The 25,736-nt window shown below is 38.6% G+C and overlaps 1 protein-coding gene across 2 annotated transcripts in view; it reads right to left on the reverse strand.

Annotated features, from left to right (window-relative positions):
* ZCCHC24 (zinc finger CCHC-type containing 24) overlaps nt 1-25,736 on the reverse strand; it is a 109,455-nt gene that overhangs the window by 67,884 nt on the left and 15,835 nt on the right. For both annotated transcript variants that reach the window (XM_032694413.1, XM_032694414.1), the window contains exon 2: nt 24,517-24,717. In XM_032694413.1, the coding sequence (XP_032550304.1) occupies nt 24,517-24,717 (201 nt within the window). The remainder of the gene's footprint in view (nt 1-24,516; nt 24,718-25,736) is intronic.

Genomic DNA, 25,736 nt, shown 5'->3' on the forward strand with positions numbered 1-25,736 from the left:
ATGGAATAAATCAATATTAACTTTTCCTGTACTGTTCAGCATGCCTCTTTCCTGTCCCTCTGCAATTCAGTTTAGCAAAGGTCTGCAAGCACGCAACAGGATGAGACAAAGCCAAATGCCCACACTTTGAGCTCCATAAAACGTTAGCTGGAATCTGGTTCAGTACAGACTTTTGCAAATAGTCATATTTTATCTGAATCAATTAAATCAACTGTTTCTAATTCTTGATGAATTCCTGTGACTGAAAACAGTAACTTTTTGTGCTGCTTCCACAGTCTGTGCCTAATAACGCATGAAGATGCATGAAGCTGTTGATAAGGTCACTAGTGAAGTTTGAGTCATGTAACTCAGAGATTATTTGAGCCTCCCTAGCTGGTCTCATATTCTTTCCTAATTTCTGATTGCTGCTGTTGTCCTGCACCACTCCAATGACTTCTAGAGAGAGTAACACCTATACTAGCTAGAGATATTTGAGGTCAAGTGCAGTATTGCCAGTGGAATTAAAAGTCACCTGAAGTCCTAGTTTCAACATCTTCTTTTGAAGGTATAAATGCAAGGTTTCTAAAACAGTACAAACAGTCTTGTAAGGATACTTTCTGTGCAAAGAAAATTCATCAGTACTGGAACTAACAGGGCACTATGCAGAGTATTTTGTCTGTACTCTGAGGGTAGATGATGTTATGTATTCTTCAGTGTGGGTTCGTTAACACTCTCATTACAGTACAGTACCAAACTATGGAACTTCTCTCCATTGTAGTCCTTTCCAGTTCTGTCCATCATGAACCTGGCTCTGAATGCATGGAAGTTCTTTTACTCTAGCTTGGTACAATAACTGGAGAGAAGCACAGACTTTGAGAACCCTACCAATTGCATCAGTGACAGTGACTGCTTTTGGTGAGTCCATCTGAAGCCCAACCCAGTGTTCACTGTGTCCAGTCCTTAACTCCTCCTTTGGCCTACTAAGTGCTGAAGAACTATGCAGTATTATTTTGTGCTTGTCACAGAGCAAGCAAGGATCAACCACTGACTTCCACCTGGACTAGTGGTTTTGTCATGGCAAGTACCTTTCTTCTACTTATATGTATGCAACAAACTGAGGTGATAAGAAAACTGCAGTGCTGTGTTCTTGCCCAGTGTAATTTGCAAAAATTAGGAAAACCTCTAAAAAGGGAATTAGTTGTCTGTTTCTTGCTTGTTAATTTTCCCTTTCATTTCCCCATAACTTTGCTAGCAAGAAAACTTCTTCACTCTTCCCTTATTCTGGATCATGTGGATCAGAACAGGATCTTGTCATGCATCTTGTTTTAATCAAAATAGGCAGTGATAGCACCAACATGGGAGCCTATTTTTATCATCTGACAAACAGCTGTAGTTGAGTCAAGAAATAAACTGCAGAAAAATGAAGTTTCAGTGGTCCAGAGTATGGTTATCACCTGTCTCCAGAACACAGTTCAAGAACATATGTGATAGGTTCTAATACTCATACATGTGTTCTGGGGTGAGATTGATTAGGTGAGGACAATGCTCTGTGCCACACTGAAGAAAGACTGAAAGGCTCAGTTCATTCATCTCCTATTTGTTCCTACTCCCCACTTCAGAAAAAAACATAAGGTTTCTTACTATAAATTACCCAAATTTCAACTTTTGGTTTTGGCAGATGATTAAACTGAACAAGTGTTTGCAGATAAACAGGGTGAGAGAGAAATCAGACAGGTATGCTGGCACAAATGTCACTGTATTTAGAGTAATTCTGCAAACAGCCATAAACAGGCTAGATAAGAAGTTACTCAGAACACTATCATCTGGCAAATTGGAAGAGGGGGAAGTGTAAGGTCAAGTTTTTTTTTTCTGATTGCTAGCCATAGTCAAGATCATCTCCTTTGTCAGAGTGCAGGGATCCTCTGTTCTTTTGGGTAGAAGAAAAGCTTCCTGGTAAGAGGGCCAGAGATCCTTTCCTATTAACCCTTGTGTATTCCCCGATTCACTACATTATTATTACAGTATATGGAGGATAAAAGCTCCAAAGAAGAAAGGTCTGGAATACCTTTGTTCACTATGTGAGGCCTGTCACAGTAGACCTGGCAGAAACTCACGGATAGAGGCACTCTCTGCCCTGATGAGTTTATTCTTTAGATGATGAGATACACTGAGGACTGGGAAACAAGGTGGGATTGCTTTTGTTTTGAGAGTATGTGGAGTACATTGTATCAGCTGACAGTATGTCAGCTCTTGTAGTGTTGTTACTGATGACAGTGGGGAAGTTCTGAGGTAGACAGTGGTGTTAAAGTAGTTTCAACGTTGGCTTTAAAGGCAGCACATTTTTCTCCTTAATTCAAAGTTGTCTCTTTTAAGACCTCATTTTATGCTTTCAGTTTCTTCCTGTGAGGAAGGATTAAGCTGAATCTGAGGCCACAAGTTTACAGCAGCAAAGGAATGAGGCATGAGTTAAAAAATATTTAGACCTGCAAGTAATAGCTGGACATAGATAAAGGATGAGAACATGAATCTTTCAGGCTGTAGCTGAAGATCAAACACATTGAGAGAAGTTGCTTTTTCCATTAGTATTTTCACATGGCTCTGCCTCCAGGCTTAGGGCAACACCAGAAGCAAAAGTGCCAAAATATCATGAGAAAAGCTGCTCTTGCAAAATTTCTGGCCTGACCAGAAGTAGGAAAATCTCATGAAAGACTGTTTTCGTTTGCTTTCCAGCCCTGCTTGGCATGTCCAGAAGGCTAAACCAGGTTCCCCTTGGTTTTGAACCATATTTGAATTCTTCTTTGGTTTCTCATGCCTTTTGTAAATAGTACTCTGTAAACCTGTGGTATCTCAGCTGGGCTGACTTGACACACTTATCCCCAGACCTGTGCAAACCAGCAGTGATTAAGTGTTTTTCAACCCTTGTCTAAAAATTATTTATCATTTACTACTAAGCAGCGACCCTGAGTATATTGCAGTGGGAGATATACAAAATGATAGAAAAATGCTTTGGCCACAAGACCTCAGACTCTAGTAGGTAAGGTGGGACTTTGCCACAGTTCCTCATCTGTAAAACATCGATATACAGCATCATTAATATCATTAACCCATGCGTATACAACTAGTCAGCTTTCAACCTAGATGGTTTTGAATCTCAGTCCAGAACTTAAACCACAAGACCATTCTCTCACTTCCAAATTAATGAGCTACACATTACAAGAAGTCTAAATGGAAAAGAAAATATCTCAAAAGCCTGTTGTGCAGGAAACTGGCTGGGATTCATTCTGTTGCCTCAGTGAGTCCATAGTCAGCCTAACTGACTGACCACATAAGTTTGTATGTTCTATTGTTGTGTCTGTGGTAGACAGTCAGCAGAACTGATTTTAAGGTCAATATGCACAACTTCTGTGCTTACTAAAAGAAAAAAAATCTGACTCCCAGGTTCTGCAACTAGTAAAACTAATGATGATCTACAGAAGAAAAAGATATATTTTAGAAAATACACAATTTAGAGAATACATGTAAAGTTGAGTGCTGTAACTATCAAAGAACAGAAAGTTTGGAGAGCTTGCTGACTCAGCAGGCCTCCATGGAAGTCAAGTTCTCCAGGAATTTTTCCATTAATTTAGTGTCACTTACTTACTTTGCTAACTATAGACTGCTATTTTAATTGCTATACTGTAATTGAAGTAAGAACATGATTCTCGTTAAACAACCTCCTTCCTCAATGAAATAAGCAATAAGATTGACTTCAATTAACTACAGACACATAGTCAAGTTTCTCTTTATATTAAAGAAATGACACAAACCCCTCATGCTGTTTTCAGCCTATATTTTACAGTTATGACATGGAGCCAATAGCAACATGCTACAAGTTCCAGGGACACATGCATTAACCAAGGAGGACCTGGCTAGGATTTTGAAAAGCATGAATTCCCTGGGGAGAATCTGTGGAGTACTGCAGTGCCTCAGGGCAAACTGGTAGAGCCAAGGAATATATTTCTGTCTGTGCTAGAAAGATGCCCCATGCAAAGTCCATTAGGCAGAACAAACACAGTTCTGTTTTACGTGATATGAATGGATTCTAAGGGCGCATTACCGCCTTCTTGTAAAAAAGGATCTTCTTTGTGACTGAAATTCCTGAGCATACTGCACACTGCAGCTAAACTGGGGAGGTCTGCACACAATCTCTCTGTTGTATTTCTGTGGTGAATATGTGGTACTGAAGAAGACAATAGCAGATGGGACAGTCCTCACTGAACACTGAATAGGGATTATCTTTTTTTTGGTTTATAATATTTTCGTAACTCAGCAGAATTGAACTGTCTAGGCTTTGATACATGAAGCAATATCAAAGAGCAGCTTCTGGACCGAAAGTACTTAGAAATAGTCCATGATTTGGCCTAAAGATGCTGTGATGCAGAGCTCCACACTGATACAGTACAAAGACAAAGCATTACTAGTGGATCTTGTATGCAAGATGCCATAATAAATTCCTTAATGGATGAGACTGCCATATTGAATGTCATCGCATTTCAACATGAGATGGGGAACTTTGGATGAAACCTCTCAGAAGGATGGGACAGCATTTATTTCACATTTCAGCTTGCAAATATGCAATGCAAAAGCCAACCATGCTATCAAAGGGACAGGCACACATGGGAATGTTATAAAAGTATTTAGACAGATTTAGTTCGCTGAGATTGATTAAATCACAAAACCTTTCAGGCATCTTGCAAAACTCTTCTATTTGGATACATGCAGAAACACATAGACTATACCTTGCAGACAGCTTTTGCAATACATAGCTTTTAGGTTTCAAAGCCCTGCCTTTAATGACATGAATGGTACAGTTTGTTACAGGTAAAGCTTTCTATATTGATCCTGCCACAGCACAAGGATTGAGCTAGCGTAGTTTTGAGAGACTACACAAACAGGCATATCACACCCCATTTTGACAACAGGACCTCTTTAGAAGAGCAGGTGGGGGACAGTGTTGATCTATTCTTGGCCCTTCTACTGAAGGTGTGAATAATGGGGTCACAGCCATTACAAGAGCCTTTATGTTACAGATGCTTGTCAACAAATACATGGACTGATAGCACCCATACATATACCAAAGGCCATCAGAGAAAGTGCCTGAATGCTAGTGAGCCTCTTTCAAACCCAAACTTTACAGCTCTTTCACACCCACTATGACTTTCAATGTTGTGTTTTACTAGTTTCTAGTAAGGTAGGCATTCATAGGAGTTCATTTTTGGCTGCCAAGTGACAGCAAAGGCAAGTTCCCTGTTAGATCAGCAGAGGAAGGCTGCATGCCTCTGCAAAGTCCCACACAGCTGGCAGGAAGCCCCTCTTTTGCTCTTTACATTTGATTTCCTTCTCGAGGAAGCTGAGTGAGCGTGCTCTCTCCTCAAGCCCAGCTTCCCGCAGCATTCCCTGTTCCATCACAGCCAGCCACACACACGTGTGCGTACATGTATGCACACAGTCTTTCTTTGTGTTGTCTGTTTTCTTAATACAGGTTTTAACTACTTTGGCCTGTCAACAGAAGTATGAACAGAGCTGGGCTGTGAGGCAGTGCATTTGGAGGTAAAAGCTGGAAATCATGCAGCCACTGAAGTTTGTGTTTTCTTGAACCATGACAGATCCTTATCCTACAGATCAGCATCATATAAGATTTATGGTGATTTGTGCTAAAAAGTCAATAATATGTTCCTGGGGGTTATGTACCCTAAGGGAAGTGCACACTTTTTGCTCTTTCCAAGCAGCAAAACCTGTAATATGTAAATTAAGGCAGGTAATCAGGGTATGATCTTCCTTTATATTTTGTTTTCTTGTAACAATATAAGCATTATGCTAATTTAACAGAAATTGTGGTTGGACTTGAGCTCCAGATTTGCCAGATTCTGTGAACTGCTTTGTTATGCAGAGTAGCAAGAATGAAAAGGAGAAAACCAGCAACTGGTGAAACTAATACCGGTATTTTTGCCTCCAGAGCCTTGGTTCCTCGTTTCATGAGTCAGAGTTACAGGGCAATTAATGAGGACAAAGTCTGACTATAGGGCATGGAGGGACCTCTTCAATAATGTAAGAGGACCAGTGTCTATTTTTAAACTCCACCAATTCATTGGTAATTCTAAAAGACTCAGCACTCTACTTCTATTAAAAGCAAATCGAATGAAGAACTGAGGCACATTATACACAGAGGATTGTTTGCCAGGATGAAGGCAGAGAGATGGTACTTTAGAAAGGTGGCTGATAAAGCCATTTAGCACCAAAAGTGAAAGTCGTCAGTGCAGCTTTTCAAAGCACCCCCAGCAGGGAAGTACAACAGAACCCACTTCCAACTACTGCTCCATAGCAAGCTAGTGAGGTATTTCAGACCAGGTTCACTAAGGATATATAGTTATTTTCTCCATGCAGCCAAGGGACTTGCTTCTGACTCTTCTGGTTGTCGTCTTCCCTCCTCCATCTTCCTGTTCATTGAGAAGCAGCACCTTGGCTCCTCCTTCCAGGAAGCAGAAGGCCCATCAATTGCTCAAGTTCATGTGGGGTTGCACTGCAATAGGTGCTCCACACAAACATAGCATGCGTACCCTGAGCACTTTGATCTCAGGAAGAGAACTAGGAAAAAAATCCAGTTTTCCTTTTGGACTGGAGGAATTTAGCAGGAACAGAAAATTATACAAGAGGAAGATGCACATTGTAACAATGTCCTCTTTGTTCATTCTTTAGCCAGCATCCTCTGCATGGTGTTGCAAAGACTGTCATGTATAACTAAGATGCAGTACAGAAAAATGGATTATCAAGTGCTTCAAGAGGTAACATACCCTACTCGCTTTCCAGAAAGATGGAAGAAACTCGCCCAGACTCCTGGGCAGAAGCACATGGATGCCTCTTTTGTGTCACATAGAAAGGACATGATCTTGTAATATGATATGCAAAAGGTGAATGACTCTTGACAAGAGTTGATGGCGAAACATATTTTGACACTGACTAGCAATTCTAGTCTGGAGTTTTTCATAAGTGTATTTTATCTTGAGACTGGTACCTTTAAAGACACTCCAGATAATAATAATCCACAAGTGCATGCTGAAGTTCTCTGTTGAAGATATTCCCTCTCTGTTGATGATTATTGTAGTGAAGAGTGTCTTCTGAAAGACTGTGAGAATGGGAATTATAGCAAAATATATGAAAACCAAGGCAATGTTTTTCCTGTGGACTAAAGGCTGACTTGAGTGAGAAATAAGTAAAAGCTCCAACACCAAAAGGGCACAAGAAAGCAGCATTTATTCAGACTGACGTTTAAATGCAGCTGCATCTGTAGCCTGTAATAGGTTTGTTGCAGTCCTGCAGTCCATTAAGTTATTTATTTTCCTTCAGACTTTGGCAGAACATCGGTGTGTTTGCTATGTGTTTAACATCTCTTTCTCGGGTAGCCTTCTCCACAGTGAAACAGTGTTAGTTAAAGGTAAAAAATTATAAGGACATAAATACTCTCATAAATGGCTCTGGCAGGAATCACCACCATGATACAACTCTCTCACTAAAATGATATGCCAAAAACATGGACGTTCAGTGTAAATGGTTCCTAATCTTTCCTGGTCCTTAGTTCCTGTATGTCTCAACTAGCTTAAGCCTCAGCTCTGAAAATACGCAGTTGAAACAGAAATCATTGTTGGGTTGATTTAATAGTGAGAGAGAAATTAGAACAGTGACAACAACTTATGCCGGCATTTAGAAACCATTAGTTTGAGTGATGATGTATATTTATGTGTGTAAAAGGTGTTTAGGATTGATTTGTATGCCTTAAAAATGAGTTACTGGCCTTAGAGCAAGCCCACAAAGTGTGACTGAAAGTATAAGAAGCAAATGGGGAGGGAGAAAAAAATATTTCAGAGAAATTTCTGTACCAGAATAGCAAAATTACTGGCATCACAAATTCAAACATCATTGGGTGATCATAAAATCCAGTGAAATAACTTTTCTCTAAAAATTATCCAAATTTAAAAAAAAAACCCTTCAGAAAACAGTATTTGAGTTTATTTCTAAGGTTCTATTAGTTTGATAAAACAGAAGCTATGTTGTTTCAACTCTATTTTTTTTAGTTTTGTGATTTTCATCAGAGCACAAAAACCCCATGATTTTTCATCAAATGTAACTTTGAAGTGCTGTTCTTCTAAAACCTTCTTTGTAGACAATTTTTATTTATTAGTTTTTATAGATAAATCTTTAAGATATTATATTACCGGCTTGTGATTATACTATATTCCTAAAGGGTAAAGGGCCATAAGCAGAATTTTACCAATATAAACAATTATATAAATATGGTTCAAACCCAAAGAAATTCAAAAAAACAACCGTTCAAAATTAGAAAGGCTTTTATACCCTGGAAAAATACTAGAACAGCTTTGACTCTTACTCATAACAATGACTTAGTAATTCAGTGTGACAGATTCATTATTCCCTGAATCATCCCCATAGTTGAATTGGTTGTAACAAGTGCTTTTCAGTGTCAAAAGCAGTTTAGGGGTGAGCTGAATCTGAAAATAAAAATTCATTATTTTTAACATGTGGATGCTGAAGCAACACTTTTGTTTCAGTTTGATAATATTACATAGAGTTGCAGCTGAAAAGAGGAACATAAGTAATAAGGACTAATAAAGTTTGCAGAGTGCTTGGGATGTGGTAAATAACGAAGAGGTCAAGTAACTGATACAGTGATCTCAAACATTGGATAAATGGCACATTTATGCTATGTTTTAGCATAGGCAAATGTAAAATCAAAGGGCTACAACTTGTTACCATTCTACTTGTAGGTTTCTTCTCAGTAGAGTGATTCAGAATCATCTAAATTTGAGTTTCCAGTATGACACTATGAAAAAAACTAACCTTTGTCTTCATCACTGATGATCTTGTGCGCTACAGCACTGAGATTTTTTTGGTTTGGTTGTTTTTAATCAAGACTAGTCATTAAAAAGAACAAAAAAAACCCTACTCTAATTTAGTTCTCTGAGCAATTAGGTCAGCTGGGCAGAAACAAGCAGAAAGCCTACTCCTTCCAAGGATCTAAGTGGGTAGTAAAATGCTGGGAACAGTGTGTGCATCTGCCACAGGCCAGCTCTGCAGCACTGCTAGAACGTCCGAGCCAAGGGGCTTGCTATCAGCTGAGATACAAGTCCTCAAATCTTGTATCTCTCCAGCCTTGGATCAGAAAGAAGCAAACAGATTTCTAGTGAGGAGCATTGTACAGAATGATAAATGTTGGTTTATGTGGAAATGTGTGGAAAAGTACAATGTACAGTAATTATTCAAGGAAGTTGTCTTGCCACTTCTGATGACTCAAGATTCATATATCCATCCATTGTGCATTTTGAATTCTTTCTACCACATAAACACAACAGCTATATGAAGTCAGAATGCCAAGCCAGCTGAAATTCTCAGCTTACGTTATTGCCTGGCTTTTCGTGTTTGTTACTGTGGACCAGATCATCCAACATTACAAACAAATGCACCCTGACAGACTTGAACAGAATCATGCTTATTTGTCTGAGTGCTGACCATGTTAGCTTGCCTGCCTTGAGGTTTAAGGCCTAACACGCAAAACATTCCTGCAAATTCAGGAGAGGTGGTGAGGTAAAACCTGATGGAGAAGAGGGAGAATAGATTCTGAAAATTTTGTAATTATGTTTAAAATGGAGAACCAATAACAAACTGTCTAACCGCAACACAAAATCTGGTGCAAAGAACATTCTCTATCAAGACGTTGATGAAAATACTAAAGTCAGTGCAGGGCTTTTTCAAGAACTTCAAGTTGCTTTTTCCTAGATCTAAATCTATAGATTTAAGCACTCGGGCTCACTGCACTTTGTGTTCCTTGTTGTAACATAACCACCCAAGGTATGCTAAAAATATCCAGAGAAGAAACCACTGTGTCTTAATTTGTGAGATGTGCTTAGCAGATAAACAACATCTTTTCTAGAGTGATTAATAAAATGACAGTGATGATGAAATGGCAGCCACTGGAGATTAAAAGAGAAAATAATGGAAAAAAGGTTGAGTTTGGAAAAGCTAGACAAGGCTTGTGTCTGTGGGAACTGTATACAAGGAATAGGAGAGATGTGCTTCTCGTTCCCCATTGCATTTGTTTTGGTGTGCTAAATATTCATTCTTTAGCCTTAATTCTCTGACATCAATGGAAGGCACCTTGGAAAGGAGACTGAATGGGTCAAAATGTTGATCTTAGATACTCCGGAAAATAAATGAGGGATTTAACTTTAGCAGTTGGATAAGGAAAGGAATTGATGGGGAAAGAATCTCAAGAATGGAGGTGAGATAAAGAAAAGGTATGACAGGATGCAGAACGTGGGGTCAGCAGGGTCACACCCTCTGTACGTGCTCCAATAATTCTGCTGGAGTAAGACAACAGCCTGTCTCTGAAGGCTGATCAGCCAAAGTTGCTTATGTCTGTCTTCAGTTCCTACTGAAACAAGCAGGTCTCTTACACAGACAGAGATGGGAGTTAAAGTCCTTATTTAACTAACCTTAGGGTGATGCTGTACAATGCCCTCTCTGATTATTTTTCAACAGCTGGTAGTCTTCAGGCAACAGCTGTCTTCTTCCTTCTCTCACTTCCCTGGCTCTTATCTCTACTAGCTTCTGCTTTTGGCCCTTATCAGACATCAAATGTATCAGGGGCTTGTAACAGAGAAGACTATGGGCCAGAAAGAAAAGACACGATAAGAAACGTTTATGAAGAGTGATGCTTTCATAAGATACTGCTCTTTCTCCTGAAAAAAAGAATGGCAAGGTCCAAGGGATTGCACTGAGGTGGTTTGCATCCTTCATGGAAAGGATCATTCAGCCTGCCCTCCTCAAGAGCAGTGACTGATTATAGTTCTGCCACTGGTCCCCACTGTGGTTTCTGTGCACAATCATCCTGTTGGATCTCTGTGTACAACTACCAGAGGAACCAGTTAAAATAACACCAGCTCTAATGCAAGGTCCGCACACTGCACACAGCTCTTAACCATCCATCATCACAAGTTATGACCAGTGAGAACCACAGTTCAGATAAGAGCAGCTCATGAATAATGAATAGCTTGATAACCTGGACCAAATACATAGTAGTGAATGTGTACTTTGAAGTGCCTGTAGTTACAGAGCGGTTCCCTTCATAGGAGGCACAAATCTCAATAGCTCTGTTCAGTCTGACAGCAGAGCGCTCTGGAGTCTGTGCAGATGCTAAACTACTACTAAGCAGCAACCATAAGTATCTGCCTGTTGATGGTTGGAAGATTTACCTCCATCGCAATAGGTCTAAACACAGTTTTCCATGGAAAAGAGTGCAGTACTGAAAGATGTGGCATTTAAAAACCCTAAACTTACAGAGTTCCGTATTGCATCTCAACAAGTGTGGTTACAGGACTTTTGCATCAGAAGTAGTCTGGCCAGCTGGCCCAGAGCAGAGTCAGAATTTGCACAGGTCTGCAAGCACTGTGATCAGACAGATCTGGGAGAGGTGCAGCCACTGACAGGAGGCCACATCTGTTGACCGTTCTGTTTTCAGACACAAAGGAAACTTCTTCCAGCAAAGCAGCACTTTGTGACTTAGTTTAAGTCAAATATAGCTGAAATGAGGAAAGCTCACAATGCCTCACGTGTGCCTATGGAAAGACACCTCCAGAGTCCAAATAAACCCTGATTCATCCCAATGTTATTGGAAGTATAGAAGACACCACTTTTATTTCAGTTATCCACTTGTCTGAAAATTACTGGGCACATTCATTTGAATTAGTCACATAAAAAGCTTCAACAAAATTGATTTTTGTTACGTACTTACTCTAAAAATGAAACAAATTTCTTTTCCAATTGGCTACTCAGCCCAAGTCTTTTGGTAGAGAAATTTTTGACCCCTTCTTCTCAGGCCTAAGGTGTAATAAATTTCCAGGATTATAACACATTACAGTAATCAAAAAGAGTAGAGAAAGACAAAATGCAAAGCTTCAGCTGTAGGAAGGACTGAACTTCTCTTGTCTAAACTTGAGGTTTATGGTCAGGGTTGAGAGAAGAAAACCTAAAGCTGCAGTCGTATTTGGGCTGGAAAGAGGCTGCCAAAGAAGCTGAGGGCTATGAAAAATTTGTTCCCTAAGGACAAATCTTGGTCTTCTAAAGGGCTTTGGGCACCTTGTGTACAGCTCAACCCAGGACTAGGGGTAGGCTTAAGGTGAGGTTGAAAGAGAGGAAGCCGCAAGTCACGGACTTCAGATTCTGTGAATAATCCTCCAAAGTGAACTGGGGGCTGATGTTATAATTTTTCCTCCCAGGTTTACTGAGTCTCTGGAGGGCCAGGGACTCTGAAACAGCAAAGCCAAGGAATATAACAATTTAATAATTTACATCACAGTACTTTTTTATGTCTGACTGAGAGCTGCTATTGGTGACATTCTGTGTAATTTTTCAGTGGTAGCACTGAATTTGGGACGTAGTAGGTCTGTTTATGGTTCAGAGTAACAGATAACATAATCATTCAATTTCTTCTTACCTTTCCACCAAGAATCTTGACTTGCTATCAAACCACCCCCCTGCTGCCCTACGCTCTCTGAACACACACTGAAATCTAAAGTTTCAGACATTCTAGGAATCTTTCCTGATTCTTTTTTTTTTCATTCTCTGAGAAACCTGATCCACCAGAGGGGTGGGAGAGCTTATTGTTTTTTCGTCTGACATCTGGATTTCATTAGCAGACTCATGCGTGCTGAATCAGGAATGGGAGCTCAGAAGAAAGCAGATGAGAGTTAAAATTACGTTAATGGTCAAAAAAAATTGCCCTATTCTCTTCTCCAACTTTGCAAACAAATACAACATGTGAGTCATGTTGTGAGCTCAGCATAAACAGTACAGCCATATTAGCTGTACACACTAAGACTAGATATATGGTAGCTCAAGCAGCTATAGAGAACATTGTATTATTTACTTATACATGTCAACAGGTAAAAAAACCCCAACAAAGCCCTTCCAATAGTTTCATGTAAATACCGCTACTTTTCAGGTTTATAGTAAGTGTCTCCTGTCTTCTATTTAAATAAATGCAGTGTAGTATGAAAGGAAATAATTTATCACAAACCAACCATAAAATTAGAGGTAAGACCTGCTGCTTAGGAGAGTGCAGTAAATGATAGCAGCAAGAGAGACAACTCTTTTTAAAAGTTTAACAGCAGTGTTAGCAGTGGTCGAAAAGTCAGACTGTTATTAATAACCACAGCTTTCATCATAGAACAACAGCAGTAACTGTCTGTCAGTCCTGTATGTGGTGCTATGCTAACAAACTCTAGATGACTGATAGATCTTTTATTTGCTAAGGTTGATAGTTGCAGGCATACAGTATCCTATCCATCTTTACAACCTACTTTATCCATCCTCCCCACAGCAGAAGGACATCTGGCTCCCAGACCTCAAGTGCCATGCTATCTAGTCAGGGATCCCCATCAACTATTTTGGTGTTGGTTTGCCCTCATGTAAAGTGTACAGAAAATCTGGCCCACGGACACCTGACAGTGCAGGAAGACTTTTCTCATGATTTTTGAGAAAACTTATGAGACAACAGTGCAGTTTTGTCATTTAGCTCTACTCCATTAAGTCTTCTTAACTAGGGTTTACAGCAATCTGTTTTCAATTGCAGAGCTCTAACTTGCTAAATAAGATATACAAAAATGAAGAAAGAAACACAAAATGCAGGTCTGGAATGTACTAATTCATTTTGGTTTTTAAAACTGTTTCTATTTTAATGACAAATCTCCTTTGACCTCCGAAAACCCTTTTTGTTTGCCATTTATTTGAAAGGAGCCTTTCTCTTCCCCACTTTTTGCTCTTCTAATTTCTTCAACTGTGTAATCATGAGTTGGGAGTAACATGACTTACATAAAATCATCTCAGAGGGCCTCTCTGCTCTTGTGAAGCCTTCTGAGGGCCTCCTTTTCTCACCCATGTAAGACCCACAGGGCAGTGTTTGGGAGGGCTGAGTGTGCACTTGGGCTGGGTGTTCTTGGCTGCCAGGTGGTGTGGGTAGGCTGGCTCAGGTGGAAGTATTGATTTGTCTGGGCTGTTGCAAAGCTTTAACTATAGCTGCACACCTGCAATATGGGTTAAAATTAGAAATGGACTTGAAACCAGTATTTCATATGTAAAACTCTTGAACCTGGGAAATGTTCAGTGTTAGTCTGAGCTCATGTCCAAAATTATAGCTTGAGACTGCACCAAAGTCTAGTTGAAATGTGTTACTTTGCAGAATGAAAAAAGAATTGTTTACAGGACTCAATAATAAAGATCTCGAAAGGTGCTGCCTTACTCCCATGCACGTTTCTGCACAGTCAGGGAATGAGTTAAAAACAAGGAGTAGGAAGCATCCTGTGGAAAATCAGTTACAAATCGGAGGATGAACTAGTTATCAAGATTACATCACTTCCAAAATTTCTGCTGTTGCTGCTAAAATCCCCAAAAGTTTCAACCTGAGTGCCGCATATGGGCTTTATTGCCTTAGCTAATAATCTGGCACTGACGGGGCTCTGAAATAAAATTACTCTTGTTTTTTCTAGTTACGATAAAAACTTTCTTGCCAAATGAAGTAAACATGGAAGAAAATTATCTTACAAATTTTTTTCTTAATTTTTTTTTATCTTGAAAAACAAGCCTCTACAAACCTGGTAAATATCTCCTTAAATAACAGTCTTCTATCAGTAATATGAGAGATCATTTCTAGCGTAAAATATAAAATGCATGCAGTAAAATATAATTAATGCAGTTTTCACTAAGTTTATCGCGAGCTTGATGTCTGTGAGGCTGACATCCATGTATCAGCACAGTACAGAGACTTGCATTCCTGATCCATGCAGCGCTGCCTTCTCTTCTGCTTCTCATCTAGCAGGTTTATAGTGTCTCGTGTCTTCTATTTAAATAAATTCAGTGTAGTATGAAAGGAAATAATTTACCACAAACGAACCATAAAATTAGAGTTAAGACTTGCTCAGCCAGTCTGAAGGATACATACAATCCTACAAGGCATAGATGGCATTAGCTACCTCAGAATCTCTGTTCACATCTCTTAGTAGACCTTTTAATAGCTATGAAAGGAGCCATATCAAAATATATAACATTTATTGACATAAGCCAGATAAAGCAGAATACCACCAACACTTGTGCTATATCAGGGAAATGAAAGAGGGATTAATTTTTATTTAGTATCTTAATTTCTTAAGGGAAGCTATATAACAGGAGGGAAAGGCAGGACTGACTGATACATCTTGACAGCAATAAAATGAGAGGGGCTCCCTGGGTTGGGTTCGTGTCCTCACAATCTACAGACTGTCCCAGGACAATCAGAGAAGCAAGGAGAGGTTGAGCTGCCACTGCTGTAGCCAGCAGAAACTGCTGATCTGCTTTTAGCCATTTGCTCTTGTTCTTCCCTGCTTTTGCTGTTTGCCAGCTTCCTCCTCTGTACAGTAAGCTAAAAGGAAAAGGGAGGGAGAGACAAGATGGTTCACGCCCCTGAGAGTCACTTTCTCCTCAACAGCCAGAGTGTTTCCTATTTTCGTGACACCACCCCAGCCTCTGCTCCGACCTTGTAGGTCTTCTTTAATTGGGCATGAGGTTTATCGGAAAATGCATTTTCATTTTTGAGAAACGGGGAAACGAGGGTTCTCTTAAAACTGGGAAGGAGAGTTGAAATATTGATACATTTGGCAGATGTGAACATTTTTGGAATTTCAAACCAGAAACCCCGAGATATAAATGTTCATTTTGGGTAAATGAAGTTTCTGAAACATTTCCAAACAAACTCTTGCAAAACAAATCCAAACCATTGCGAAGTGCAAAGCTTCCACTTCAGATTTTTGCTTCAACCTCTTTTGCTTTTTCAGCTGAGCAGCTTGTTGAAACAAATTTTCCTAGGAAAAAACTCCATTTGAAAAAAAAAGTTATTTGATTGATTTTTTAAAATATAGATTAAATGACACTACCTTTTTACAAGAAGTGTTCATGTATGGACATTTTGACAAGTATTAGGTTTAGGAGAGCCTTTTGTTTTCTGTATTTGATGTTATAAAAAATACCCATTTGCTTCTACTTTTATGTTTTAGCAGTATTGTATTTTGTAAGAGTATTTTATTTAAAAGCACAGTGAGGAAGGATTGTGGTAGATATTGGAGCTGGGAGACACAGATCTTGAAGAGCAGTGATCTCTTACTGCAGAGCATAAAATTTAGTTAATTTTCATAAGCCACATTATCATTAAATTTGAAGGGGACATTGGGAGGTCACCAAATCCAACCTCTGCTCAAAGCAGGACCAACATTGAGGTCAGGGCAGGTTTACTAGGACTTTGTCCAGTCAGATCTTGAATGTTTCAAATCATGAATGGAAATTCCACAACCTGTATTTCACACTAAATCAAAATACTTTTATGAAGTGAGAAAACGTGGTTCACTTAATCGTCCATTATTCACTTCTTATCAGTGCAAATGAGGAATTGATAAACTAGTGTGGTTTGACCTGCTAGTTCTCTCTTTACCTTATCTATAAATCAGCTCGTGGAGGGCTGGAAACCAGACCTTACTTCCCCTCTCAAGAGGGATGCTCTCAGTACTAATTTCCAAGCTAAGCACCTAATTATGGTTTATCAGGAGTTTTACTGCAAACTAAGTAAATACCAAGCTGTTAGTAAACAGAGTTCAGATTTGGACCAATGCATTAGCTGTGTTCAATCCAGTTCAAAGGAGTTTATAAAAGTCTCTCACTGACTTGCACAGGATTTGGGTCTGGTTTATTGTTCATGGGTTTTAAACATAAATTATGCACATTTCAGACAGAGAATTGTAATATTAGTTTGCAGATATGCAATAACAGAAACATAAGGCTGGGAGATGTTTTGAGATGTTCTCCTAACTTGTTTCTGGACAGAATCAGCAGGGAAAATCCTGATGTGTGTTTATCTACACTGTTCTGAAATCCCTCCAATGATCAAGAGCCTTCCCAGGCACTCTAATGCCGAACAGAAACTGCAGCTTAGTTGAAGTCTAGTACTGGACTCATTAGCTGTGCATATGGAAAACAAACTGTGCCCTCCATGTAAGGCTTTCTACATATTTGCAGATTATTGTGTCTTTTTGTAGGAACAGACAACACCAATTCTTCACTCTTTCAACACGAGACATGTTTCAGAGACTGCAAATTAAACATTTTCTCCTCTCCAGTCTACTCTGAATTTCTGTGCTCAACCTGGATCCAGATGAGGCTTTACCAGTGCCGAAACCCTATTCTGTTTAAATGCCAGGTATCTTTATGGTTTTACATTCAAATAGTATTCTTTTCCTCATACCCACCTTGTTGCCAGTCAACTTGAAATTATCTAGATAGAGAATATGCAAATGAGATTCAAAAGTGAATAAAAGGTAGTTGGAAAACCTCAATGAAATGAAATCACATTCTGTGGTGGGTGATCCTCCAACACCTGTCACACAGTCCATTGGTAACTATCATGCAGGACCTGATAGTTATCACTCCAAGGTCACTGCAAAGACCAAACAAACATTGCCCTATTACAGTATTTGCCTTTATCACCTCTGTTTACATTGCATTTCCCACAGGGAAAAAAAAATAGTTTGAATTTGTATTAGTATATAAAGACTGAGCCGCAGTAATAACAGCTTAGTGATGGGCCTGGAGGAGGAGTTTGGTTTTGGCTGGTCTTTCAGACTTTTGGGAATGTAATGTCGAGTAGTGTGCTAGACAGGAAAGGGGCACAGACACAGTTTATTAGATATTTCTGTTTTCTTTTTCACTATCTAACTGCTCTAGTTCTGGTATGTTAAGGCTCAGTATCTTCTTTCCAAGCAGTCAGTTTATCAAACAACTGGACATAAATGGCACATACTACAGAAGCAGTTTCAAAACTAGTATTTTGGGAACATGCTCTCAAAACAGGGCTGTTTGGATCCTCTCTACTCACGTACAGCTGTCTGAGTTACTTGCCTCTCTGATAAGTGGTTTAAATAATGATCTGCACAGCTTATCCAGAATTTCCGAAACAGTGCAGACTGGGTATTTTTTTATCTTTTAGACTCTTAAGCAACTTACATTTCCAGAGGTAGAATGGATGTGACCAAATTATAGCCCACTACACTTTTGTTACAATATTTCTGCAAGTCTTCATAATAAAAGTAGAAATTATCTGGGAAAATATACCCAGCTAATCTCAGAAACTCTGAAAAAATTTGGCAGAGCTAAGTTCAAGTATATGAGAAAAAAATCCAACAGCCTGCAATAAATTCTCTAGTATATTTTATATCATGGAGTTGTCAAAGTGGCTGCATGTGAGAAAAAAAGAATTTAAAAAAAATCTCAGCCACGTCCAAATCATCTAAAATAATTTTATGCAGGTTCAGAATGGAAAAATAGGTATAAATGAAAGTAGCATGTTGTGTATAAACAGGACTTTTAGAGCCTCAGATTGTTCCAGCATGTTGTAATGTGGAAGTTTAGTATGTGCATAGGTACTTACAGAACTACAATTTCTTACGGAGCTATATTTATGTGAAGAAATGTGCACCACAGAAAATGGATTAACATATCAAAATGTATTTCAAAGCTACAGAAACAAGGAGCTGGGTATACAGAGGTTTTTTCTGAAGTGCCACATGCAGTTTGAAAACAATTACATATAGCAGAGATTAACACCTTTTCCCTCCTTGTCATACAGGCTATTAGGTTCTCTCTCAGTACTGATCTTACTAACATCAGTGCTACTGCACCAGGGATGAGTTTAGCTATTGTTTTCTTTTATTATGTGTCCCACACCACACCAGATCAAATGCCAGCAAGTACACTCTGATTAAAAACTACAGTGAAACTGGAAAAAATTGAGCCCATACAGGGTATCAGATTCCTCTGAGGCTGGGGAGATTGACCCCTCATCCTGTAACTGAGTAACAATACCAATATTTCACTCAGTTCAACAGAGAAAAGACACATTTATTTGGAGGCAATCACACAACATCCAGAAGACTACTGTAAAGTGTAGCAACTGTCAAAAACTACTATTTTCAGAGTGAATTTTAAGATTTGCTAAATGATCTATGATCTCCTTTAATTCCAGAGCTCTTTGAAACATCATCTTTAAAAGAAAAACAAATTTAAAGAGGTTTGTGTTTGTTTTGCTTTTTAAAAAAATTAAGATCTCTAAGCTAAAACCCAGAAAGGTAAATTTATTTTTTTTTCATCTTTGTAAAGATGCCAGCTTGGTCCTCGTTGCCATCTTAGTCAGCCTTTGGTACCTGGAGAAATCACAGCTGTGAATTCCTTGAATGTTGTGGACCTTTGAGATCCTTGCACAACCATAAGGCACAAAGACAAATCAGATTAATGATTCAGGCATGAGAGTCGCTCCAGTCTTGCAGCCAAATAGCTGCTTGCTGAGCCAACTCTACTGCCAAAGATCCACTATATCTGACCACAGGGAGGGACAGCTTCAGGGCAGCATGATCTGGCAGATCAAGCTATGGACTGAGAAGAAAAGACTAAACTCAGCTTGACACTGATTTCTTCCACATCCTGCAAGAAACCACAAAAGCAAATCTATGCAAGCTCAAGCAGCCACACCAATTACCTACTGCTCCCACTGACTTGAATATGCATTCTAAAGGCACTTTAGTTTTTCAGGATCTGCTTCAAAGATCACTGTTGGCAGTGGAAGACTCCCAGTGTTGGCCACATTAATATGGATCATGCCATGCATTTCAGTCACAAATTTAGAAGTGTAATGCAAAAAGAGACTAATATTGTTTCCCATTACACATACGTCTGTGGTAGTATGTCTGTAGTTCTATAAGCATGCACATGCATTTTCCTCTGTAAGAATTATGTAAAATTGGGAAACACACTGTATAACAGTTCTATATCTCCCAGGGACTGGGCTAAATAGTTGCAGTGCACAGGAACTGACTGCAGAATTACGGGTGATATTTGCCCTTATTTTTTTCACCACTAAGGCTCCGTGATGTGAGAGTTCCTTGCCTGTGTAGAGATTTACAGGAATTGTTAGAAAGATTTTTTTCAAAGAGCTTGGCACTGGCACAGGTATTTGAATAAAGTTAGGACAGAGACACCAGAACATGGAACCGGTGCTTGAGAGAAACATAATGTAAGCAGTTTGGAAATTCTGAATACAGAGATGCTTTGCTGGAGCTCCAAGCTTGGACTTCTGTTGTTGCCTTTATTGCCCAAATTAACAACAGGAATGACATAAGCAATAAATGAGGTCTAGAATCTCTGTCTATGTATTTCCTTCCAAGAGCAGATTTTTGAAAAGTGGAAAAGGTTCAATCACTCTGTAACACCTCAGAATCTGAACCAGGTGTTTCATTCACAAATGTCCATATATGCTGCATGTAACACCATACTCCATTATCCTGTACGTCCCATTATCCTATACTTTCTGCAAATTAAACATGTATGACAGGTCTGAGTTTAGGTTGATGACATCATGGAAGAGTGGTCATGTCAATAACATCCCTATGATGTAAAGGAGCAAGATGAATTTTGTATAGGCCACACACGGTACAAAGAAACTCACTGTTTATATTTTATAGGATTTAAAAATATAGACTACAGTGATAATGGGTGAAAAGTGACAATACGACTTAGTCCTCCATGAGTTTCTACACCTGCTATATAAATAAATGTCATAAAGTATCATACATCTAAACTATTACTGGCCCAGAACTCATCATTTTTTGTCCTGGAAGGGGAAAAAGGTCCTGTGGTTATCACGCATATGTGAGATGTAAGCTGGCATCGTACCTTTTAGCACACAAGTATACAGAGTTTTCACAAATCTATATACATATATATTTATATATCATGCAATCCATCAGTAGCAAACTACATAGTAAAAGTACTCTCATTCCTCGCCTTCCTTGCTATTTAAAGAGAAATAGTTTGTTTATTTTTTTATGGCACAGTCAATGATAATTTAAGAGATCACTATATTAAGAACAGTGCTTTTAACCTTTATTCTCTACACATTTTTCAGTTCATTCAAGTCAAGGAGAATTCTGTACATGAAAGAATATCAGAGAGGTATGAGTAAGATGTTATTGTCTGAGCCACTGAAACTCACAAATGTAGCTATGCTATAAAGATGATGCCAAAGGTAAGTGCTCTGGTTTTTATAGACATAATAATTGCAACAAACAGTTTTTTCAAATATAAGCAAATTAGAAATTATGAATTGCAGTCCTAATGTTGCTCTTATTTTTGGTAGTTTCTTTAACAGAAAAATCCTGCTTTCTATCACTATATATGACATAAACTACAAGCTAAAATAATAGAAGTTTGCTAAATCCCATTTCAATTTCCAACAGATAATTTTGGATATGATATTGGACAAACTGCAGATACCTAAGGTAGTCAAATACAAAAGCTGGCAATTTTTGTTTATAATGACTTAACCTCCTGAAATATGATCATCACTTAAGAGATAAATCTGAACCAATACATGTATTTTCATCAACTTTTACAGCAACAGAAAAAGACGATATCTTTTCAGTGTTTATACACTCACTTAATTCTGCTTGTTTTAAAGGCCTAAACTTGTTACACAATTTCTTTGCTATGCAGGAAAAACTCCATAAAACACTCCCTTTCAAAATGTGTTTCTTATTAGGCAGTTACATAAAAAGAAAATAAAAATACCATATGATTTACTGATATGCATTTTGTCTAGATCAGATTACTTTATCGCTTTTCTCTATCCAGGTTTAAGTACTTTAAAAATGCATAGCTACAGCCCTTTATTGGTAGGATTTGCAAAACAAATTTCATTTTTGACAGCACTAGCAAAACTAAGCATCAAAATATAAGATATTAAGTAGTGCATGTAATGTTCACACTAAGAAATCAGTTATTGTCAAAAGCAGTGGTAACAAATGGGGATTTTTATGACAAAAGCCTGATCCTGCCATTGGTGCTCCCTTCCTGAGCACGATGTTTTTACTGTTTTGAACATAACTTGTGCAAACAGGGTCATCCTCTTTAGATCTGTCCTCAAATTTAGATAACATAAAGAAATGTGTAAATTTCTGTGAATGCTTAACTTTGCTTTTTTTTCAAGAAAGCACTTTCATGTTGATTACACCATAAAGCAATTGCTTGTGTTAGAAGAAATCTCCAACAGAGCAGAACCAATGTCATATCACCTGTTCCTTAACTAACATAAACTTTAATCTATGGAAACAGATATGTGTACACACAGCAAAAGGCACTGACGAGACCTGACCACATGTCCATGTAGTCACACATGTGCAAGGAGATGAAAAGCACAAGAGAACAGCCATGAGAAGGAGGTAGAGAGTCTGTACACTTTCTGTGAGGAGACTGAGAAAACCTGGCTCAGTTAGTCCTACAGAATGAATGCTGAGAGAGGATATGATTGCAGTCAATTAATACATCCTGAGATAAACACCGGGGAGGGATAAGAACTATTTCAGTGGAGGACAACGTTGGCAGGAGAACAAATGACTGTAAGGTGACCATGAGTTACACTCATCCTAGAAATTGGAAGATTTCTAGTTAGGAGAGGACTGAGGTTCTGGAGCAGCTTCTCACATCAGCAGTAGCAAGGGCAAAATACTAAAATGCTTCCCAACCAGAACTTGATCAGTTTTGGAGAGGGGCTATACAATATGGTTGCCTGTAACCATAGGAGACCACATGCAGTGAGTGAGCAGGTGCCCCCCTGTCCTGTGTTCCTTCAGTCATTCCTCCCTGTCTCATAGGACAGCCACAGAGTACACCCAGTAGGAAGTCTTTCCATTTCCTGGTTCACAGAGAAATTGAAGACATTAAGTTAAATCTTTAAAAAAAAACACACATAGGATGTGCAGTTTGAGTTACTGTTCCTACACAGTCCTTAATTTGTTTGGATCTCCTGGATTTCTATGCGTGTGTCTTCAATTTTCACTAAATTTCTTTAATCCCTAGTGCCTCAAACCATAAGAATGCCTATGAAATAAACAATGCATTACTGCTCCAACACTGACACATTTACTTGGGACCAACTGTGTGAGCTGCAGCTTGCACGTCCTGATCATCAAGAGACCTGTTGCATTCATTTGGTTTCTCACACTGCACAGCAAAGCACAGCCATCCAACCCCAGATTAGCAGCTTTTCACTCCACCACATAGTAGTTCTAGTTTTAGTCCCCTTGTTAAGCAATGTATGCTATTACATGGTCCTATCTTTACTTTGTTCTGTAACGTGCTAAATTAAGTACATTAAACACAGAAGTACACAAACCGGAATACTTTTGATCTCCAGCAAAGAAAATTTCACAGTTGTTTCCTAAAGAAAATTCTTATTCAATATATATTGAAAAAATAAATAAAACCATTTTCAAGTGCCACACCTAAGATTGCAAATGTACTTTAATTCCATAGCTTTCATTAGAATTAAATACAGATAAAGTAATAAAGTTAGTCTATTCATAACAGCAAGAAGAATTCACTCAGTTAAAGCTCATCTGATGTTACACTTGATTTCATGCTGATCTTACTCAGCTGGCAGATGCTCTTCTGCTTGTGTTTTGGCTTATATACGTCTGACATCCTCAACTGCAAATTAACTGTAGTTAATTTTACGCAGATTAATTCTGCTGAAAGTCATACAATAAGAGGATAAGAGGTTAAAGTCATAGTGAAATGGATGCTGGTAATGTCCACATCTGTGTTTCTAAAGTATTGGCAGCATTTTAATTTCCTTGGGACTCTACATAGGATATTGTTGGAATTCTGAAAGTTTAAGCCAGCAACACAACTGCATCCAGCTGAAACCAGAGAAAATGAAAAAACCTTGTACACTGTGGCTTGGAGCCTCAGGAAAAAAAATAAATTGCACATTGGTGAGTGGTTTATACCTCTGCACACTGGTTTATACCTCTTTTCTAAGGAAATAAATACTGCCAGCTTTGCCACTACAGAAAAGTTCTAGGAGTCAAAGACCAACACATCTTGCCAAGTACAGCAAAACTCTTTTATAAGACAGAAGAGAGTTTGCACCAGAAATACCTGGAGCTTGTGTTACTGATTCAAAATTCTCCAATGTAACAATTTCTTCTCCTTTAGCATATGTAACTTGTTATATTTTTATTAAGTGCTATTGCCAAACTGACTACACAGGGTGTTGCTTGAAAACGTATTTTACACAATCTCTGTAACAGAAAATTTCATAGTAGCCATTTTTAAAGTTTCCAAAATCTACCTACTCATGTGCCTAGATTAATATCTTCTGTAATACTTATCAGGCAAATGAAATAGCTTACTTTTTCCATCTGCATTGTGATAAAGACTAGATTAAAAGAACACATGGCTAGCTTGGCACTTTGTCAAGATATTTCTTCAGTGCTACTCCCTCTCAAATTCTGTGTTACTAAATCAGGGAATGGGGAAAATTTTAATGCAGATTTTTCCAGAATATTATATATTCCTTACCTGTGGGCAGTCTTTGATGTAGTGTCCCTTGTTAAAGCAGAGGTGGCACAGGTAGTTAGGAGGTGGCCTCTTGCTGGGTTTTCTGGCTTCTGAAGAAAGGGATAGGTCAGAGAAGTGCTCAGTGAGGGAGCTTAACCCATCCACAATGTTATTAAGTGAGCCATAAGGTGATGCACTCTTGTACAGACTGCTGCTCAGAGCCTGCAAAAGAAAAGAAAAAAATTGCATGCAACACAGGACTGTATTTAGGATTGGTCTGAGGCAGATCTGAGCAGGAGAAGGATAAAAAGAGCAGGGAAAAAAGTGATTTTTTTTCATTAGAAACATGGCTGCATATTTGAGGAGAGCAATACACAGGCCATTAATAAAGAGGTTTCACAAAGGCAGTGCAATGGAGCTGGTCACCCCACTGCTGAGGAAACTGTTGAGCTTGCCATGGTTCACTTAGTCCAGCCTTTCCACTAAGCAGTGACTGCTTTCTTGTGTTTGACCGTAACACATTCATGGTATGGTTAGAATATGCAGGCAAAAAGCTGAAAGAACAACTCACAAAAAGAAATGTTTTTGTGTCCAAAACTACTTACGCAACGAATAGTGAAGTCAGGGAAAGGAAAAGAACACCAAGAAAAATGCAAAATAACTTTTAATTTCCAATCGGGTTAATCAGACAGTCACTGTAGAGTCCCATGTTCAAATCATAACAAGAAACATTGAGGTCTACATCTGTTTTGGATTTTCTAAGGGGAAACCTACTGTAATTTAAACACTTTCTAATAAACAGTAAATACTTGTGTTTTGTACTTCACCTCAATAGGATCTTCACTCTCTCAATCTGCAAATCTAAATCAGTAGCTCCTAATTTGCCATTCAGTAGTTTTAGAACATCAGGAAACCCATCAACACCTAAATAGCTATTCTCCCTAATGGAGATAACAAGGATTCATTCTTTAACTTGGTAACATTCAAAAGAAACTGTAGCAGGAGTTTAAAAAGGAAATAACTCTTAAAAACATTAACATAATAATGAATTACTATAGAAATAGGACCAACTATTGACTGTCCGCTCCATCCTTACGTTATGGGACACTTTTCACATGGTGTTCAGTGCTATTAAATCCAAATACTTCAGTGGAGTCTTTATATATGTCATATATGTTTTCATATGTTTATATCTGCTATATACATATTGAAGACATGCATTGAAACTGATTTAGAGAGTT

This window comes from Chiroxiphia lanceolata, chromosome 8 (genome assembly GCF_009829145.1).
Source record: "Chiroxiphia lanceolata isolate bChiLan1 chromosome 8, bChiLan1.pri, whole genome shotgun sequence".
NCBI lineage: Eukaryota > Metazoa > Chordata > Aves > Passeriformes > Pipridae > Chiroxiphia > Chiroxiphia lanceolata.